This window comes from Daktulosphaira vitifoliae, unplaced genomic scaffold (genome assembly GCF_025091365.1).
Source record: "Daktulosphaira vitifoliae isolate Bord-2020 unplaced genomic scaffold, ASM2509136v1 Scaffold_4, whole genome shotgun sequence".
In the NCBI taxonomy this organism is placed as follows: domain Eukaryota; kingdom Metazoa; phylum Arthropoda; class Insecta; order Hemiptera; family Phylloxeridae; genus Daktulosphaira; species Daktulosphaira vitifoliae.
Window position 1 is genome coordinate 16,183,640 of NW_026099575.1, and position 22,862 is coordinate 16,206,501.

A 22,862-nucleotide genomic window follows, 5' to 3' on the forward strand; every position below is an offset into this window, starting at 1 on the left:
AATAATGCATATAAATTAATAACGTCCCGTGCTAATATTAGACACTAATAGCTTACTCATAGACTGCGCAGTCTGCCAGAATGTATGATAATTATAGAGCGCCGATTAACGAAATAAAATACAAACACGAATAATTTCAGCGCAACTCGAAACCAATTAGCGTATGCAAATTATTACGAACATTGACGTGATAGCGCACGGAAAAATTATTATTACCGCCGACTTGATGTATTACTACGTTTGCGTCCAGTCCCATTATTGTGTGTGTGTGTGTGTGTGTGTGTGTGTGTGTGCGCGCGCGTTGATGGCGTAGACGCGCTCACCTCGCCGAAAAATCCACTNTGATGGCGTAGACGCGCTCACCTCGCCGAAAAATCCACTAAGCCGAATCGGTTAATTAGAAAAGTTATTGTGTAAAACAATAAAAGAACTTGTAACGGCCGATCGGCAGTAACACGACAATAGCAGTTTCCGGGTCGAACGCACAGCTAGCTTTAAAAAAATATTACTATGTACGTGTTATCTCGCCGACGTGCCGATAGATCTTCGTAGCCACATATCTTTAGGTATTCGTTTGATCGAATTAACCATCAGATAAATAACATAGATAACGCTGGTACCAGTGCAAATGCACCGACCAATATTTTTAATTAACAATCCGTTGACGGGATGGGGTTCGCACACGGTGTTATTCTCGGCGACGAAGGGGGGGGGGGCTCGTATTGTAATTAACGAATAGTTGTGGTGTGTTGCTGCACCCATTTTGAACGGGCGCGTGCGAAAAGCCCCGATCGTCCCACAAACCGTATTTACATAAAACCAGTGTGTTACGGTGCGGTTAATGGTTATCGTTTAATTTATTTTAGAAAATATTAACTTTATGTGTTTCGGACGACCGACGGGCAGTCGAGCCGCCACTACAATATAACATCTGACACTTGTATGGCGAAACGCAATGAATAAGTAAATATTATTGTAATGTTTGTATTAAAATATGACAACTATCTATCTACGGATTGCTGTCAAGTCGGCCATGACATCTGCACTACGAGAGTGGTGTGGAATACACCCAGAAAAACTTGCACACCTCCGTGTGTAATTTGTTCGAGCTAATGTGTCGCGTCTGTCTCGGTCGGCACTCTTGGAAGGTGTCAAACAAATTGATTAATCTCGCACTCCGTAAAACACACGATAGCACTTTAAATAACACAAAACGTCCATAGGTAAAGCGTGGAAAAAGTTACGCGTTCAATGGGAATACAAGAGAAAAAATACACGGTAGAGAAATTAAGATTCTCCTGGCAAACGGACGTTAATAAATTTGAAAAAATCGATTCGAGGCGTTACTCAGTGAGATATTGTATAGTTCTTCAAATCTCGTATCATAGTGGTATTTATTTTTTCTTAGTAATAAACCTCGCATACGATATGTTTTATGGTTACAGTATACCCGAAGAATGCACGACAACATGATATGCCAGTGAAATGAAATCAATAATGGTATTTATTTTGGGAACTACTTTTTTGAGCTTAATCAATTCACACGAATTCATCATTGTCTTCTTGATGGTTTCGTAACGACCACTGGTATTTTTTGTACCATTCATAGCCCATTGGAAGTAGTCATGTTAGTTATCCGAGTGTTTTCGTGTCAGTACTCTCCAACTACACCACAGCGTTGTAAACGTACATTTTATTCGCTATGATACTCGCAGCGCAAATGTACCTACGCATATATTTTCATTTAAAACGTTAATTGTTCATTCTTAGTGACGTCCACGCATTTGATTGCGTTCAAAACGGCGTAAAGTGTGTTTCCTATGAACTTGAACGTGGTCTGTTAAAAAAAAAAAAAAATTGTTGTTTTTTAACCGTTGTTCGTTCAATGTGTAAGTTTGGAAATTGTCCAGTGTGAAAGATTTATGGCTCGTTGTACTCGTGTAAGATATTCGAAGTTTAACTGGTTCATAACGCTAGAAATCTTTCGAGTCTTCTGACTTTGGATTCGTGCAATGCAATTATGATTCATTCCGACGTTCAATATTATTCCACGTACCGTGTCAACACCTCAGAACGGCCATAAATAATTATCTCCGACTTGATTTTTTTTTTTTTAACACGCCGCTGCAATGATATGCATATATTTATATACGTTCAACACCCTGAAACAAGCCGTTCGGTGGCGATCACGCATACTAGTTTTACCTGATATATATTATGCAAAGCCCCATGGTGACGGTTTTGGGGATCGCGTACCATTATATCATGTTCGTGTATAAATACCACCGCACATAAAAGAGAGGCATTAAGTCGTATCTATAACTTTGACTACCTAATATTTCATTTCCACGTCTATATCCATATCGTGTCGACACCTGTTCGTTTATTTTTTTTGTAAATTGATATTTTAAGCTCTTTAGATACAACAATAATCAATTAAACGATTAACCTTTTACTAGAGTGACGTCAACACGTTTTCAGAACACTGCAAAAGATATACTGACTAGTTTCTTCATACATTCGGCAAATAAAAAACTCTTATTTCCTCTTAGACATGTGATTTCTAATTGGTATATTTATTTTTTTTAATGTTCTATTAGTATTTAAAGCAATTTCAGGGTAATCGTGTATGGTTTTACGAATAATTCTACTAAAAACACACGTATGTGTCTGCGCATGTGCTAAACGAATCTTATGAATTCTAGTAGCTAAACTATAATTAAAAATACACACACAACAGTACAAAAAGGAGGAGTTCACTCCCGTGTTGACAGTTGACTACAGTCTTTACACGCACTCGATTGCGTTTATTGGACTTGTCAGGAGACGAATACCTTTGGAAAACTTGCGAAAACCAATCGCCGGACGTTCTTCTGTGTATATAATTTCTGCGCGACTAGGCTAATGTTAGTTTTAGTTGAAAGGTATTTGGAAAAAAAATAAAATTCAGAACGAATTAAATTATAGTGAGAATGGCGTATTGATAAATTTAAGTCTCTGCCGGTAATTTGCCACGTCCAGATGTCGAATTCATCAAACGTCGACGGTTATAATGACCTTATTATCACATATCATTGCTGTGTATTTATATGTGTTTTGTTTGTAGTTAATAACATGTCGGTAATTTGCCAAACGTATGGAGAATCTCTACGGGAAACCGGTCCGCGCGGTTAGGGCAATCGATTAATGCGAATGTATTCCGTTCTGACTGGACGTGCTCGTTCAAAGTTGTCCGCGTTTCTCAACGTTTACAAGAGTGTTTCCGTGTACTTACATGTGCTCAATACAAAATGTCACTTAATTAAAAACCGCCGACTTAATTTCCACACCTGAAAACGGTGTTTAGGTTTAGCACGTTGTCATTCGAATTCGGCAGGATGTGCAAGTTATTCCAAAACTACCATGTCGCGCTCTGCACAGTTTGACGAGTGGTTAGGCGAGTAGGTGTGTGTGTGTGTGTAAACAGCTACTTGATGCAATGAAAAAAAGTAATGAGTAATTTACGTTAGTCTCGGACCATTAAGATACTTTATGCGCGCACGTATTCGTGTTTGGGAAAAAAATCATTTTAACTACATCAGACTTGGCCAGTGTCGGCTGGAAATTTTATGCGACACTTTTTTATGGTCGCCAAAATACACACGTCCCTCGAAATGCCAGTCGAAACACTAACGGCCGTATAATATATTGGCCGCCATAACATAATTATTTTAACGACACTTGGGTGTGTTATTATTTTCGTTACTAAAACCAACGTACGGCCTATGCGCTTTCGCTAATTTCAACAAAGTCGAGTGCTAAATCAATACCAAATCTCCTTAGTTATCGTTTCACGGGTACAACTGTTGTTGTGTAACCTAAACGCATACTATTTGCTTAAACACATCGCTGGTGTGTATTTAACTTGAAGTGTTTACACTTTGCTGTCTAATGCTCGTGACTATTGTTTGTTATACGGTTTTTGTTGATATGTCGCCTGCGACGTCGCAGAGAAATTTTGCACGGTTAATTTGTTCCGAATAGACACTACGCACGTTTTTCCGTTTTACGCCGTTTTTGTATAACAAAAAACGAATGGAGAGGATCGACATTGCATTGCAACAGGTACTCGCCTCCGTCGTCGTCAACGACAATTGAATATCGTTTCATTCTCCTCCTCCTCCTTTGCCGTCAATATGCACTTGCTGCACATAGGTCCGTCGAACAATAGTCGTTTCCTATTGTTTGCCAACAGTCAACATGATATAAAATGTACAAAAGAACGCGAATAGAATCGCAGACGCAGAAAGAGCCGGTTGAGGAGGATCCAGTGTGTTGTCAATAGATTTACCAGACCTTTGCTAACGCGTTTTGGCGGGTAGCGACCAACAGAATGGAATTGTACTCTCGATAGCCGCCAAAACAAGTTCACTTATCGTACAGCCCACAAATAAACAACACAACATGGAAAACCTCATTAGGTTTTTTGATATATTTCGTGAAATTCACATGACCGACAAGAGGCTTTGCCTCAGATACTATCTCCGCGCGGTTCTGTAACATAAAACCATAGTTCGATGCGTTTAGTGTTGAGACATTAACTGGTCGTACACGAATGCGAGAGGCGAATAAAATTACACATTTATGCTGACGAGCATCGCGTTTTGTTACAAATAATAATCATTATTCATTTTTTTTTCGAAATTAGAAAATGTCTAGATGCGTTATCATTTAATTAAACTGGGACCTCGTCTCAGGAAGGCTGCCATTCTTGTTTCCTGTGGGGGTATGCGTGTAGTGCTCGTGATGTGTGTAAATCCGAGTCGTCCTTATATTGTTTACGTGTGAATTTATCGCAGTCGAAAATAATTTTACCATTACAAATAATTACACACCATGTCTGAATGCTCCTTTTCCAAAAGTTATTATGCAATGTAATAATATTAATTTCCTGTGTAACGAGACATATCACTTGTCTAATGGTGACAACAAAAAGCAAACAATTAGTAGTACAATTCTATGAGAATAAAATATGTTAAATTGAATCGAAATCTTAGGTATTTGGACAGTTTTTTCACTATTTATAAAATGTATTAATAATTAGTTTTTTCCCCGTTATTTCATACAAAGCACCCATAGGAATATAATTAATCAACTTGAATATTTTTATTGATATTATTACGCTTATACTTTTATTACACGAAAATTGTAATTTATTCTGATGCATAATAAAATTTGTTTAAAAGATAACAAGTGTATTATTAATAAAACAAAAACGTGTATTTGCTGCAGCATGGGAGTTAAATATAAAGGCATAAAATCTGACATAATTACTGTGAAAAACTCAATTAACAGTATTTTGGTGGCCGTAATCAGTACGCACGTACTTATCAGCTAAGGCTAACGTGTATAATATACATCAGTATATTATACTGGTTTAAAAATAACCCAACTTCTTTTTAATGAATTTTGTCTACGTTTTAAATTGTATTCACTTTATACTTTACGCTATATAAAATAATTACAGTTAAACTATAGAATACTTAATAACCTATTACCGTATCATATAAGAAACACTAAACTTTTTTCGCTCATGAAAATATTCGTTTTTTAATCAGATTACTGAAAAACTATGAAATTTGATTTCAATAGTTTTTACAATAGTATTGCCTAATACAAGAATTGTAATTTTGTACTATCACTTCAGTACAGATCAATTTACGGACATTTCCATTTATTTATCTTATAATTCATTCCACTATGTGCTAAAGTGTAAACTTATCGGTTTGTTTCGATTGAATTCACAGGTAACTAAATTAAATCAGTTACAACTCTAATTTAATCCTAACTTTAATAAGTTATGATTAATTAATTCAAAATATATTTTTTAACTGAAATATGTCTTTAGCTGTTTCAATCATAATTCGAGAAAGATATTCAAATATGAATCAACAAGCTAATGAAAATCTATGACGACTAAGCATGTGAAAAATTTGATAGTAAAACACGCAGGATGGCAGTACTCTGTTTGGTATATAATTCTACTGTACCCCAGCCATAATGGTACTCATTATCAGCCGGCCAACCAATAGCCACCCGGAACCAGATGGGCCGTCCAATCAGCTGACATCAGGCCCCCCCACAACCGGTGCTAATTATACTAGTCGAGATGCGCAATTTTTCATTAACGCCTGCTGCCGTTTACGCTACACGCAGATATAAGATGTATGAAACACATTGACATGCAAATGTAAAAGGGGGGATCCATTAGTATTCACTCCGATATGTTGATCCGCCATTTTATATTTTGTTTATGCCACTCATTATTTTAATTGCACACAAATGTATTATTAACTCAGTCCCTTTTGTAAACATGATATTAACATAATGGGTTTTTATTTTTCTTAATTCATTGCTGCAGTTATTAACTCCTGACGAGTGCAACGTCCTACCTTAAAATACACATGATTATTACCTAATAGTGGTATATAATATTATGTGTTCGAGGTCGTACACACCATGGTGGGTGTTTAGTTTCACAAAGGTCTTTATGGTGCCTGTTTAATAAATGCATGCTCGTTCATGTTGAAACAATCGTACTGTAACGGAAACTTACCGTTAGGTTGGGAAATATGCACAAGAAAAATAATATATAGAAACTTTCCGACTTTTATAACCACGTTCTCTTTTCTTAGCTAATGATTTAGTACTCACTACCACCGCCCAGTACTTCTCATTAAACCCATCATTCCTACCGTAAATCATGCAGTTCACATAAAAACTATATAGACATACATGCAATACCTACAGTGTGTATGCAGCCTTCGAAGGGTTTATAAATTTTACAGCGTCAACGTTTACTGCATACGTTAAATACCTATTTTTTATGCACAACGTATTTCGATGTCCAAGTCGACAAGCTGTTTACTAACATTTTATTGAAATGTTGACAAGCAACACACGATGATCGGTTTATACGACCGATCGACTTGAAAATTATAATTGTTCTTAACTGAGCGACTTATATCAGAAATAATTGTCTGTTTTACTTGTGTCTCTATTACAATAATTATTATTATTGTTTACAAATAAATTTAATCATACACGCTTATCGTATACTGTTAAACTTAGTCCTAAGTACAGTTAGAAGTAAAGTAACTAAAATTAATTAAATTGTTGTGGGTTATCGAGTGCATGGTACTAATTTAATAAGTGTGCAAACGTATAGAGAGATTAACTGAATAATCTGTGGAAAAATAGCGATAAATTACACGAGAAAAAAGTGCAGCTGCCCTTTAAGTGCTAAAAAACGACAAAGAACATACTATGAGTACACGTAGATTCATAAGCTTCTGGTCGAAAATGTTCGGTAAGACGTCATAAACCGAACATCATCAGAGTTACTCGTCAAAATTGGTTGTTTGACCTGCCGGTGTGTGGATTGGACCATGGAAGAAAATAGCCATTACATTCTTCACTGTAATTATAGGCTCTAATGTATTCCGGAATAAGGACCGACCATGAACATTTCAAAGTACCAGCTATATAATATTATACACGTACACAATATAACACAAACCGCACATTGTAATTACATTGGAATGATATTTTAGTTTTCCAACATGTCCGCTGCATTCAATGCTACCGCGACCACAAGACACGATACTAGTGCATATCCATTGTTCCTTCTGATGGATAAGAAAATGAATTTGATTATTAGGCAAGAAATGCCCATCGCGGTTATATCTCGTAGCATTTCAAATCTCTTTCCGGTACAATTTGTACCGGGCAACAGTAAAAATATAACAATACTGCGTTTGAAATCCAATAGCGACCTTTGATGTAGCTACAATTTTACTAGTATTCGGACCTTTGATCACATACAAATAGATGGACCACACGCTAGGAAATTTTGGCAACGCATTTTTAAACCCCAAATAAGGCTAACTGATAGTGTTCTTGTCGTCTATGTTGATTACAATTTTTCGACCAATAGAACAGCGCGATGCTAATGTTATCTAATATATACTTACGGCTAGGGTCCATTCAAAAGATAGTTGTCGAAATTTCTTAATGTGTGATTTATTTATTTGTATTTAATCGATGATCGAACAATTGAATATTTCCACGAGACCTCATAGATGAGATATTTAAAAACAGCTCTGAAATTCAAACGTTCCTGAACAGAAAGCCAATAATAAATTTTATTTTTACCGGAATTTTCTGACGAATTAGATATACGCACACTGTATCCAATGCATAGAATTACTTATGCGTCTTATGCATTATTAGCAATGCAATAATTACCATTACTTCTCGGTACGTGCATACTTAGTTTTACATAAGAAAAATGTTTGATCGCAACGGTTCTGTTCTCTTTGCTGACCCTTCGGGTCGAGTATAATAATCCGAAGAACAATGAATGTTAGAATCCTAGCACGACACCTTACGAACCTCATTGTCCATTTTTTCTTAAGCTCGTTGCTGCTCCCTTCTCTCGTGAAAATGCCCCATTGTCATCAAAGCACATTTGTTATTTCCATGCCCATTTCTTCTTTGCAAACGATAAATAAATGCTTGTCGCGGCGGCCATAATATCAGACGCTAATTGTTCAGGACAAATTGTAGTGAACCAAATCGTTTTTTTTTGCTTATATAGTCCTCGCGACTACAATTGCTTCGCCAAATTTGCACAATATATATATTGTTGTACGTTATTACTCCTTATAAACAGATAGTCATCNTGCTTATATAGCCCTCGCGACTACAATTGCTTCGCCAAATTTGCACAATATATATATTGTTGTACGTTATTACTCCTTATAAACAGATAGTCATCTCTACTCGGAGTGCTTGCGTTAGACGAATACTTATTAATTATTTAGATAAATTCATAAAAAACATCATTCATGTTTCATCTGTAGAGGCTGTATTAATTCTAATTTGGTATGTTACCGACATAGATGTATGTTTCTTAAGATGTAAATACTGTGCTCACGTGAAGTGTCTTGTAATGAACTATCATTAATAAAATCATAGATTCGAATTGATAACATCAGAGAAACTGTGCGACACGTTTTCATGGGTGACTTGATTAAAGTCTCACACTTCCAAAGAATTAATTGTATTGCATTCGGTGAAATCAACGAGACCAATAATAGACTCGCGCCCAAAATCTCTTGTGAACGTTGATGAACCCACTTCCTTTCTGGTCGACGACATTCTAGTCGTTTCTCTATTCTCTTTTACCTGTAATTCTAATTGACTTTGAATAAAGTTAATTGTATAATTTATTTACCGTATGGCTAGCCGTACATGCGACGGTTACTGTCTTGTGTAACCGCTACGGAACAAAATGCACGGCAAATGAAATATTGAACATCTATGAGATTTTTCTCGCGTAATCGTACTTTGCCCTGCTAAAGATATCTGCCATCTTCTTAAATAGCTTTAAGGCGCTGCCACCGCCGTTCGCATTCCGTATAGCACATTTTTATGTATGACATATAATAGTATAATATCATCCAAAGTTAATTTCATGGCCGTCCAATAATTTCCTTTAATAAGTTATGCGGCGAATCCACTTTGTTTTTTATCCATGTAGACCGTGATGTATAATGGTAATAATTCGTCCATAAATACGAGTCAGTGCTAGAGTTGTATGCATCAGACGCCCACAAACCGTATACATGTGATATACCCGGTAAAACGACGTCGATGCTTACATTAAGTGCTACTACATCACAGCTCTGTCGCGTCGCAGTAGGCATATAAAGCATATATGTGTACATGTGTACGTACATTTTTTGTTTTTATCTTGTCATGTTTACGCGAAATCGGTCGTGCAAGAGTGTATAGGTTACAATATGACTAAAGCGGCCGACGACGACGCCGATGCTGCCGTTGTGTGCGGTCCTGAACACTGGCCGGCAACGGCAGCAGATAGTCCCCACAGTCGTTACGGCGATGATTACTCTTTTTATCCTTTTCTCCGACGCGACGTTCACTATATAGGACATAAATTGGTTCTACATACGTCGGTGTTATTCTATATAATTTCCCTCCCTTGTGTCCCGTCCGTCTGAACACACCCCCAAAAAGGTTACTCACGTGTGTGTCGATTGGGCCTTAATTTGTTCTCGGTGGCGTCTACTGTCTCCGGCGGTCTTTTTTTGGCCTAAAATTTTTCAAAGATTTTGCCGTCCGCGGTATTTAATAATTTAAGCGCTCCCGCCAAAAGACAAATGAACGATGAGACACGTCCGAGTTTCATGCCGAATTCGTTTCGTTTTTTTATAGTATCGCATGACACTCGTTGAAGTCGCGTTATAATTTAATGACAGTTGGTCGCGTTATACGATTGCAAGTTTTTTTTCTCGGCCAAGTATTATAATTTTGGCGCTAAACGACTACGCAATGTAAATTCGTTCGAATTAATTGGACCCCCCGTCGCATTAGACGTGGCTGCTTATATGTGCGTTACGACACATTGAACACATTTGCCAACGGTTTCACCCGGTAATTCCACAAACCCACCGATGACACGTTAAGCGACATCGGTCTGGACGTGAAATTGTCCGGTGCTGTCCATGCGCAATGTATATACGCGTTGACTACAATCGTAAAAAAACGGTCGTTTCTTTTTTTCCTCTAATAATAATATTATTTATAACGAATAAATTCCATCGCACAAGCGGTTTTATGTCGTTTTCTCTCTGCAGTATTCCTTCGATAGCAAAAACGGTAAATTTTATTTATTGGACCGGGCCAGCGCTACTGTGCAAGATCACTTGTGCGCGCAGTATGTGGGCGGTATTATTATGACAGATATTGCTTGTCCGTCGCCTTTACAAGCCGTTTGGAGTTTTAATTTAATATAGTGCCAGTGTATAATGCGCACTCCATTCTCCGTATGAACAGGCCAAGTGGTTCTGCAAAATGAGAATTTGTATCTGAGGTGGACACAAATGCGAACGTCAAAAATTGTCTACCTGCTGCATACACCCGAACAGCGGACAATAATATACGTCAATTATTTTATACTAACGGACATGTTCCTGAAAACCCTGAAACGTCTGTCTCCTTCTTATTTCCCATGAGTACATTATTATGCGTACGCGGCCGTACTGAATGTTTTATACGATGCAAAGACAAAAACGAGAGCCGCCACATACACAATTGTATGTTTATTATACACACGCAGAGACAACGGCCGCCGAGTCCAAAATAATGATTTCCTCCTTGCGGTCTCCAATGTCATTGGCTATACATTTTTTCTTCTTCAACGCAACCCTCAATTACTGCTTCCCATCGCCGTGTTCTTGTGTAATAACTACTTCATAGGTACACTAATTCCGACGACTGATTACTTTCGGTTTTTTTTTTTTGTCTAACAATTTTCGCCCTCCCACTCCTACACGTTTCAGCGTATCGGTATACAGTTGGCTTCGGTAACGCTTCTCCGGGCGGGTGTTTAATGACCCCTAGCCAAAGAAGGAGTACCTATGTGCCACATTGCTAGCAGCCATGATGTCGATTTACAATAATATTTCATATCTGTTCGTTTACAGAGAAAAAAGCCTGTCATTTTTTCGTTGTAATTTCGGTGATATGAAGAAAACCAGTAGACCTATAGAGCTACGGTCAAAGGAGTGAACTTAGATAATGAAGCGTCCGCTGAATGATGTAATACTTTGAGAATAATGATGATTACAAATATACGACAGTACTAGACATTAAAAGCTGAAATGTTTTTCTTCGATAATTATTATCGCATGCGGCCGACCCCGAGTAGTTAGAGTAAAGGCGAAGAAAAAGAAAATGTATTATCGCATGTCCCGAGTTACAAAATTTGCTGTCAAACTCATTTTAAACGCGTTAAAACGAACAGATATTTCCTTGTTCATGACAGTCTTATATTCATATTGTAATCTTCACGATAAAATACACAGCTACTGTGGTATGACAATCATATTGAAGGGACAAACTGTTGTCTTGAATTCATACACAATTGTATTTTATCACAAAGGTTCCTTGAATTTTACTCTATATGTGTTATATAATATTGAGTACGGTATAACGGCATAAAAACTTTGGTATTTTTTAAAAAAACGACGAGTGGTGATGAAAAAGGCGCAGATGGCTAGAAGGCTCTGCCTACATCATTAGTCCATCGGGCAGAACAATATAATGACAGGTTGTGGGCATACGCACGAGGGATACGTGTATGTTCTATTATACACTGTACAGTCCGTAGATGAGTCGGGCACCCTGTGTACCAGTAACGGCCATGACTACTCGATTCTTGTGGGCTTACATGCCATGCCGCTCAGGGTAGTAAACCCCTCTGATTCTCCGTCCGTCGGCACTTCGGCGTCCTTCAGATTCTCACAAATGACTCGGCAAATATCTCGGCGTCCAACCTCTTCGTCTTGCGTTTGATAACGAAGACGTATGAATTATACGTTATGTTCGCACTTACCCTGACACCGCGGGAGAAATCAACATTTTCACGGTGTCGACCTATAAATTATCATCCGTTCCATTATTTTTTATTTTTACTGCATCTCTAAGTTCGTGTAGTTGTACATTCTATATATGTTATGTATATTGTAAGTACATGAACATGTTGACCGCGAATCATTTAAAGATCTATTAACGGCCGACGCTGATGCTGTGCAAACGGAAAACAAGAATATATATGTATATCATATTATGCGTACATTTACAGATGAGAAACTACTGAAAACCTTGCACTCGTGTCGATTCTTATCTTCGCGCCGCTGTTTGTTTCTTATAAACTAACGTCGAGCTAGATTATATTATAATTTATATGTATTTTTTACAAGGAAGGCGTCTATTTTCTGAATGAAAATATTATAACTTTTCACGGTTATAGAAGCTCTAAACAAGTGCCGTTTAATCGCCCGTTCCTACCGTATAATCTTCTATTATTATTATTACAATCGCAATTACAACAATAACGTATGCTTCAAATTCACCACGTAAAAGATCAGACAGTCTGCCGACTTTGATGATACGAGCAGCAGAACGGTACCAAATGTGCTTTCGTTGTGTTTTATTGGATTGTGTTGTCATGCCACATTTACAAGACGTTAAGGACGTAAATAGATTTTTTATTTCATAATACAACAGCCGTGTTAAAAAATAATTCGCATAAAGACTCTCTTATCTCAGTCTCGGTAGAACTAATCTCTAGGTCCGCGCGTTATTTACGAACACCTAAAGAGGGGTAGGTATGTACTTATATATTAATCATATTGACTTCGCGTCCCACAAAAATCGCGTCGATCACGATAATGACGGGCTATTGAAACGACAACAGCAATGCACACACGATGCCGGGTCAAATATGTGTACACACAGACGGTGCACACGGACGAGGTTAATTTAGGTTTACGCCTAATGTTTATTATTTTTGACAGCCGACTAAAAGGGTTTTCTGGTTTCGGTTTCCCGTCCGGCACTCTTACACCACTTTTCTGTCCTTCCATGCATTCCTACCCGAACATTTATTCCACATTTATGTCCGATACGTCGTATTATTAAGTACCACTGATCGAATACATAACGCAGATGTGCATGCATTATCATACCGTGACCGTGTTGTTGTATTACAATAATTGATGAAGTCTCATGATTTCGGTGATTGTTCGTGTCGACGAGGACAAAATAAATAATAACAATTTTCTTTTTACTGATCGAATCTCGTACACGATTTTGTGTTTTCATCGCCGTCGCGTTATTCGGTGACACGAAGTGTTCCAGAGACTTTAACGCACAGTGTTACTACTTCACATGAAAATGATGTGATAACGAATCAACGCATTAAGATTCATAGACGGCGTCATCTGTTTCACGGAATTCATTTAAATCGTTCGATATCGAACAGTGTTTCAAAAATATATATTTAAAAGTACATTATTATTCTGTTTGACAATTTATTTCTTTATACTTTCCCGTCGTCAGTTTCTATATACCACATGTCGACTGGTGGCGCTGATTTATTCAACAGGACCAATGCAGTGCGTACAAAACTCATGCCGATCTACGACCGAGGACCTACAAACTTCCCAAATAAACTTGCTCGGGGTCACGTCAAAAAATTTTTTCGGAAACCATAGCACGCGTTCGACGGGAGTTCTGTGTTTTTTATTTCATAACATTATATGAGGAACGGTCGCATTGTACGACGGTCCATTAATACATCAGCACTCACCAGCGGCGATTAATTTCTTCGGTATTCTCTCCACGAGACTTATGCGGTCTCGATCATAAATCGTCAACGCATATGTATAATGCAGCAGCAGTGTAAACATAACGTGTGTTGCACTGTTAAAAAAAGTGAATTGAAAAAAAAACTGCCCATCGCCTTGTGGAGGAAGAAATTATTATTCGGATGTTTTAGTGGTTTTTCCGAAGAGCGCGTTCCGTGGGGTCTGCCAGTCTCAATTGTTTTATGATGTATGTATATTTTTTTGAAAACCGTTATGTTTCGCCGTTTCACACCATAAATAATACCGATAATAGGCGAACAATGAATAACTTGTTATGGTTTTATAATTCGCGACCGCCGTTCTAATTAACATAAAATATTCATTTTTATAAATAATGTAAAAGTTCATTTTACATAAATCTCAATTGATTAAAGTGGAACAGGACATTTTTAAATTGAACAAAATATTTTTAACAAACATTCTTTAAAAAATGTTTGAGTTCTGAAACAATTATAGAGAATGCGAATGGAATGGAAGGGTAATAATAGGGAAGAAACAAACCCGCCGCCGAGACGATAATGCGTTTTTATGCAAATATATAAAATTTTACCATTAGTTGTCACTTTTCTTGTGAATTTACATACACAGTAAAATAATTCTCTGTTCGCAAGTGTTACATCAACATTGTGAGTGCCTATACATAAATAGTAGTGTATGTAACAGAGAATAACCTCACGCGGCAAAAAAAATATTATTTGGCAAAGACACTATTCTAGGGCCGTTTCGATTTGCGAATAAGGAAAAAAGTTAAAATAGACGACAAATTCTTCTCTTGTCGTGAAACACCTTTGAAAAAATCAATTTTTTCTTACGGGTCGTCGCCTCAAGGTTTTTGGCAACCCGCATAATAATGTCGTACCACTGCAGCGGTCTATTTAAAGACAAACAAGTTTTGCTCGTTAATCCGAACGGTAATTAATCGATATGTGTGAGTATGTAATGCCACCTCCGGTAGTATATCCCTCGTACGTCTGAGTGCGTTTTCCCTGTTTGACTACGGAACGTTTCAATTAAGAAATAATAAAATAAAAAAGATAGCCGCTAGGTGAATTGGTACTATTGCGAGTACAAGGCGAACAAACTGGCTGAATCAACTGTAAAGTAAACTTTTATTGATGTGTTATACATTTTAATGTTGTGAACAACACTCAACGATTGAGTACGAACCGTGAGATGGATACCGAAGTCATCTTATATATATCCTTGTACGACCAACTAATAATAATTATTTTATGATTCATTCTATAGCAAAAATAACCATCACACAGAAAATTTTATTACATTTGTTTTTATTACACTTGATGAGTCTTTCGGCGTATTTTTTTTTTACAATTCGATGCGCCAAAGTTTGTTTTGCTTACGGTGTACATTATAGGAAATCATTTTGCAGTTTATTATTTCTTTACACGAATACCTCATTAACCGTCAGCACGACCGACCGATAAAACTGAGCAAAATTAACTTTTCGTATATGTTTTTAATTTTAAATAACCACCGTGTTTTATTTAAGTCTTTGGCTTTACGAAAAAAAAAAACTATTTATCCTTTCAATATATTTTTATAATGTTCTTATGGCATTTTAGGATGTACACAAGGCTATTTCCAATTAGGTGTCTGTAAATTGACCGTTGGGTGATTTGTGGCGGTCGATATTTTATATATGGAAAAACAGCGGCATTAAGTTAAATGTGTACGGAAGGCGTAGCTGATGGAAAAGATGGCAGTCGCGTTGCATAGCGCATACAAGAGTTGAAAATCGATTAAGTAAAGACTCCTCCCAATTGAATTGCAGTACCGTCTCGTCATAATAGTTATCAGAGTGAATAAATACCGGTTTTTGGACTGAACCCGGGTCCGATCAATCACGAGCTTTCCTAATAGTTGATGTCTCCCGTATAATTGCATTCGAGTACTCACGTACGGATACCGTTAAAGTAGAAAAAATTTCATCGATTTTATGGTCATCAGAAAATTCCTTTCTGAAGAAAGCTACGAAAATTCTATGAAATAAAAATCTATTCACGTCATCCCCTACCGTTTTTATGATTCCTTCGCTCGTGGGTATTTGCAACAGCACATATTTCATTGGCTATCGCAGATTATAAGTGGCCATAAACTGTTTTCGCGTCTCTTTGTGCATACGATCGCGGACATTAATAAACGTCCATAGCATTGAGCTTATACCATTCGCCGTGAACTTTATCATTTAATATAATAGACAATTGTATTAGAATCATATTAGCTGTACTTAATACACATGTTGGAATTATCTCCGGTATACAAATAACGAGTATCTCTTTTGAATAGCTGCGAGTCTCGATTGTTTAACGTTTCTTACAAACAGATAACTTGATCATTATCTCCGATCACCGGAATCTTCGCAAACGCGCAACTACTGCAACTTTGGGTTAGCATATGGGAAGAAATAACTTGCGACCGATAGCATACCACCACCGTCGCCGCAGATGGTTGATAACAATCTTTGTTTGCATAAGACAATCCGTGAATAATGGAGAATCGTGGCGACCGAGACCGATAAATTATATCGTTCGACTGGCCGATTAATTCGTACGACTGCAACTGCCGGTCGAACACTGAGAACGGGTGTGCAACGTTTAAAAGAAACTTAGGGTTTTGGGTGCATGTGAAACCAAGTAGAATGAGAAACGGTTTTTTTTTGTAACCGGACATCAGCAAATTTTTGCAAAATCGCAGTGTCACCATAAAACAATGACCGCTCAAAATGATTGGGTCCCAAACAACAGAGGATATTAGTTTTTCGTTTTTATGTAAGCCATATCGGAAAACCTGCAAATGTATCATTAACCTCTGCATATTAAATACTTAAGCCGTTACGACTTACTTGGAGCGTTAATATTTTTTGTTTCTTCAATTTTATTTTATTACCAAAAACAGATAGGTTATGTAGAAAACTTGTGGTAATTACAAGGTTCCACCTAAACGCTGCATAAGTCACATGTAGTGATTGATTATCTTTGGAAAGATTAAAAATTGTTTCCCAGTTACTCGACTTAGCACATGATGAAAACACCGCGATGCAGGAACTTCATAAACAGTGTAAATAATATTAATCTTTTCTTCGATAATCTTAACCCTTGTATGTTCTTTTTCGCACACAATCATAATCTTTTTTTTTTTTGTTATAAAACAATGGTCCTCGTAGTAACTATTTTTAAGTTGTTACAATGATAAAAATCTTTAGCGATTCAATTAAAAAAAAAAATTATTAATAATTTTCCATTACTACAATATTAATAGAAGAACCGTCTAAAGGAGTACCTTGTTTGTCCTCTAATATTAAAACTGCTTAGGGGACAGACATAAATAAAACATAATTCATTTATATTTAATGCTTATCAATATATATCATGTAACATGATTGCAGCTCCGTATCAAAACTATTTTGCCCATGAAACGATTTCTCCGTATTACTTACCATGTAGTCGCTTGTGCATCATTCGACAAACATTGTGACCATCTAATTTTCGTTGCATTAATACAAGTATATTATATGTACATGTGTATAGAATTCTCAGAATACTTATATTTCTCGTAATATGGTTTATTGGCTCGTATATCGTATACACATGTATAGGAAACGCTCTTGTCTTTACGACTCTCGAACTGAAAGCCTTTAATTATACTTGCGTATAATAGTTTGTGCACGTCTGCTGCTTAGTTTTGTTATCGTTAAACTTCGTACGCAGCAATAAATTATAATAATGTTTATAAGAAACAATGTTGTTTTAATTTTATAATGCGGTCAACTCTTGCGCAGTCACAATTGACAGATCTAATAACGTAAACGTTTTAAGTAAACCTCGTTCATTACGTTTAATACTAATGAGGGATCCCGTGACGACCTCACGGGCAACAATTAAAAAAAAAAACAATGCTATTTTCTCTGTGCTACTACAAGGTGGTCATTCGTTCACCCCAATGTTTTTACGGCTCGTTAAATCTCATTTGGTGGTAGCCGTTGTCGTTTAGTTCGATATTTATGATCTTGCACCCGTCAAACGTCAACGTATGTCGGGTTGGCTTGTGTCATATATTTTTGGGCTGTTTTTTTAAATGGTATCTGCTTCAATAATTCTCAGCCTATTCATTGGGTGATTTACGCAAAATCGCTATCGAAATAACCCAGTAATAGTACAATACTAAAATATTATTATATTTTGTGAACCGGTCTGGACATAACACCTTGAACGGTGTAAAAAATCGAATTTATGATAATAGTTTATTAATTCTTTGGACGTAGAAAAAAATAATATTTAATAATTGTACTAATACCCGTAAGTAATAAATATCTCATCCATTTACAGTAATTATTATTGACGTTCTAGTCCTTAATAAAATACTATACTAGTTTTATATATTCGTTTCATAATAAGGTCTCGAAATACCTTGTACATTACAAAAACGCAATTATTGACTATAGTGTTTATCATAATACAATATTACACATAATACACCCATTCGTCCATGGGTGTGTTGACTGAAACAGATCTTTTCTGTTAAGGCTATTGTAATTATAATTACAATTGTTGATAAAGAAAATAACTCTAAGGCCTAGTTGGCATTTGATTTAATCAGTTGTTGGTACAAATTTAGTTACCCTAAACCCTGTTATAGACGTCATGCTGTGCTGTTTTTGGCCAATTAGTAAATCCTTGTAGGACACCCTCTCAATATTACTATATATATATATATATATATATATATACTTGAATTATTTACGCAAACAAACTAATTCGTTCTCCGCATTAGACAATTCGGACAAATAAGTTTTTTATGAGTCATTAAACTAGACTGTTGACTGTGAACTCATCCGGACAATTAGCTATTACAACGGTTCTTAAGTGTAATTCAATTATCTATGTATTACAATGTTATTACCCAGACAGCGTAACGTATGGCCAGATTTATTAAAATATCTTTTTACTTGATTTGTATAAACATTAAAAACGAACAATTCATTAAAACATTCATTTTTATTTATAGGTATCTGCATCCGATCCAGACTGTGGAGTCAACTCAATGGTAAATTTCACGCTGTCTGACAACAGCGGACCGTTTTTCATCAAGTCCGCCACAGGAGACATTTGTCTGACAGGGCCGTTGGATTTTGAGACGCGGAAATTATACGAGTTCCCAGTGATTGCCACAGATAGAGGTAAATATATCGTATACAGAATATCTTTGGCACAAAAATATCGCTTTGAGTATAACAGCGATAAAGGCCATTAAAAAATTGAAATTTTATTGATAAATAAATTATAATTACGTTAAACGACTCCTGCAACCGGAAAAATAAACGTACTCATTTCGTCTAATGTATTTTTCATAGAGAACGCCTCTCCCTCGAGGAAATGCACCTGTTGAAATAGGTATATTCGTATGTATATTTATTTACACAATTATCTATGGGGGGTTACAATAACTATCAGATATAAAAAACCACTCGGGGCCTTATGATTTTTCGTTAAAATTTGTTTATCGTCAAATAAACAGTTCTATGATAAATGTAAATATAACTTTTGAAACTTTTTACCCGAAAACAATATAAACACTTTATTGTTCTCGCACCACATTAATATAATATTTAATATATTCGCCTGGTATACACAAACTTGAAAAAAAAACCCACGTGACCGTACAAAACTGCCGTCGATAAATCAGAGACCCATTGCACGCGCGTAAACCGGTTAACCCGCAGACGCATCCGATGTTTATCGGTGTCTCTGAGTGAGGAAGTGTACAGCACCTCAGCAGGTCCGTTGAAATCTATCTGGTCAGCCAGCGGCAGAGATCCGCTGGAATAAATATCTTTTCGCGGCCACCTGCTGCTGGTGTTGCTGCTCATCCCTTGTCTTTCAACACATCTACTCTTGTCGGTTTATTACTGCTTTTCATCAGCTACGCGTTCTTTGTTGTTGTGATAATATTGAAAGCGTGCCACCGATATCATTATAATTTTCGGCGCATTTTATTCTATAATAACAGTGTAAAAAGTAGTGTTACATGGTGTGACAGAAATATCCCATTTGTATAAATCCCTATGGAAAATTGACACGTGTTAATTGTACTTACGTGGACGATTTTATCACGTTAACTATATTACTTACAATTTACAGGCGGCTTAAGCACAAGCGCTGTAGTTAAAATAGACGTACTGGATATCAACGACAACTGGCCCGTTTTTTCACCAGCCGAATACAACGTATCAATTGTATGGAGCCCTAACAATCTGGGTCCGATCGTGGCCGTCCGTGCTAGAGACTTGGACTCTGGATCATATGGCGTGGTGTCCTATAACTTGATATCGGCTAAAGGTAATTATTCTCGATTTGTACAACTGGATAGCATTTTATAAAATTCTAAATTATTTTGTTATCCTTTATTGCATTATTCAATATCACAGGATGCTGTTCGCGGTTATTATACTTAATCTTGTCAGCGAATCATAACTGCGTTGGCGTTTGGCAACTGCCCTGTTGAATCCTTTCGCCTTTATGCTTGTTTGTATTTATTAAAAAAGCTCATAGGAAGCCATCGATCAAAAAATAACGCGTATTTCCTTCCCACGCAGAATTTCTGCAATAAGCGCGCAAACAACGCCTAAAAAATTATCCATTTGTTTCTATTCGATTTCAAGATATTTTTTTATTTTATTGACACAAAGAAACGATATCTCTAAATTATACTCGCTTGCGTGTACATAAAAAAAGTTAAGACGAGCGATTACAGAAAGTACATTTATTGTTTATATTTTAACTGTTTTACTCGAAGACTTAAATTGTATCCATTCGTTTAAAATGTACATTGTCGTCTCTCATAGAATAAAAAATAGAAATTTTACATAAACTCAACTAGTTGTTTTACATACAGGGCCCAACAACGAAAACTCCGAATCATCATTTCGGTTGGACGGCACTACCGGAGAGATTTGGGCGGCACAACTCAAAGCCGGCGTTTACCAGCTGCTGATAGCCGCCAAAGACGGTAGCGGTAACGAAGCAGCACAAGTAGGACGGGTACGGATATCAGTTTTGGCCGTTGATGAATCAAAACCTTACGCCGTATTCGTTCGATCTCAGTACTCTTTCGCTGTACTTGAAGATACTGCAATAGGAACAACTGTCGGAACAGTCGCTGTATCACATCAACAATCGGGTATGCGTACAGTTTAATTAAACTATATGTTGACCGCGTTAACATGCCATGAAACTTGCGACACGCCTAAACGTGTTGAGATGTCGTAGTCGTGCGAAAACAACCGAGGGTATTGCGCTAGGGGAAATAGGGAGGAACTGGGATGGATGGAAACAAAATACTTCGGTTGGTTAACGACTGTATTTTGTAACTGAACCGTGTAAATACGCAGATTCTTTCGTGCGTGCAAAGGATACGTTCATGTGTGTGTGTGTGTACATTTGTATTGTGTAATATAACTTGTTTGGCTGCGGGTAAAATGGCATCGTCGGGAGCTAAATAGTAGACACGATGCAAAAAAAAGTGCACATGAATAAATGTTGTGCGCGTCGGCGGGGAATGTATGCACAAAGATGAAGTGCACTGGCCAAAGTCGTGAATTGTACCGGACTTGCAATACGTCTTTATTTCATACAATCACGACTTGTGGTTCGGGGGGTAAGTCACAATAATATTATTATAAACGGAAGGTGCGTGAGCGTATCGTCCTACTACTTCTCGCACCCGAGTGTAACGTCTCTGTTTACACGTCGTGCATCGTGTATTGGTTTGGCAACAGTAGTGGCGAGAATTTCGGTGGCTGATATGTATTCGTATATTGTGGTGGTCACGACTGTCGTTCATTAAAGTATCCGGAAGACAAAACGCACACACGGCGTGGCGGAAAAGCATACCGCAAGTTGCACGGGACGATCGAAAGCAGCCAAGACTTGCTGGCTCGCGATAACACACAGCCTTTTCTATTTAGCATATTTTATTTGTTTTTTTTAATCGCGGCCGTTCATCGTCGTGCTCGATTTCTTGTCAGATTTATTCGTGTCAGCATCCCCTCGAATGAACAATCGCCCTACGTGCACTGATATACTGAACGCAATGTTTTCTTTGTTCTTCGGTTGACTGTCGTTGAAAAAGCCATCAGTCTGTAATGATGAGACGGTGCAACTGCCATTGTTGCGCGACGTCGTTTATGTATTTACATGCGACGTAAATAACCGAACTTTATGTCTATCAACTTAGCCAGCTCAAGTTGTTTATCGTTATTTTACCCATTCTCTTGTTCCTCCATTGTACGCGAAGCGGTCAATGACGCGTCCCTGGATGGTTATTAATATTTCATTCAAATTAAATAAACCGGAACGCCGCGATTCGTGTACAATATTATAATATTTTGTTTATAAATTAATTCACGACGAGACGCGTAGCCAAAAGATACGTCATGTTTATAGCGACTCCCGAAACCACTCGCCTGTGTAATGCTTTAATAATGTGACACCGGACATTTATCGTGTACACTCATAAGTCATAAAACATGCAAACGAATCGTTCGGTACACAGTCAAGTGAGATAAAA

At 37.2% G+C, this 22,862-nt stretch overlaps 1 protein-coding gene across 1 annotated transcript in view; it reads left to right on the forward strand.

Moving 5' to 3' along the window:
- LOC126905593 (protein dachsous) overlaps window positions 1–22,862 on the forward strand; it is an 81,170-nt gene that overhangs the window by 39,254 nt on the left and 19,054 nt on the right. Inside the window, exons 3-5 of the mRNA XM_050685450.1 lie at window positions 19,302–19,473; window positions 20,435–20,632; window positions 21,189–21,473. Coding sequence (XP_050541407.1) covers window positions 19,302–19,473; window positions 20,435–20,632; window positions 21,189–21,473 — 655 coding nt within the window. The remainder of the gene's footprint in view (window positions 1–19,301; window positions 19,474–20,434; window positions 20,633–21,188; window positions 21,474–22,862) is intronic.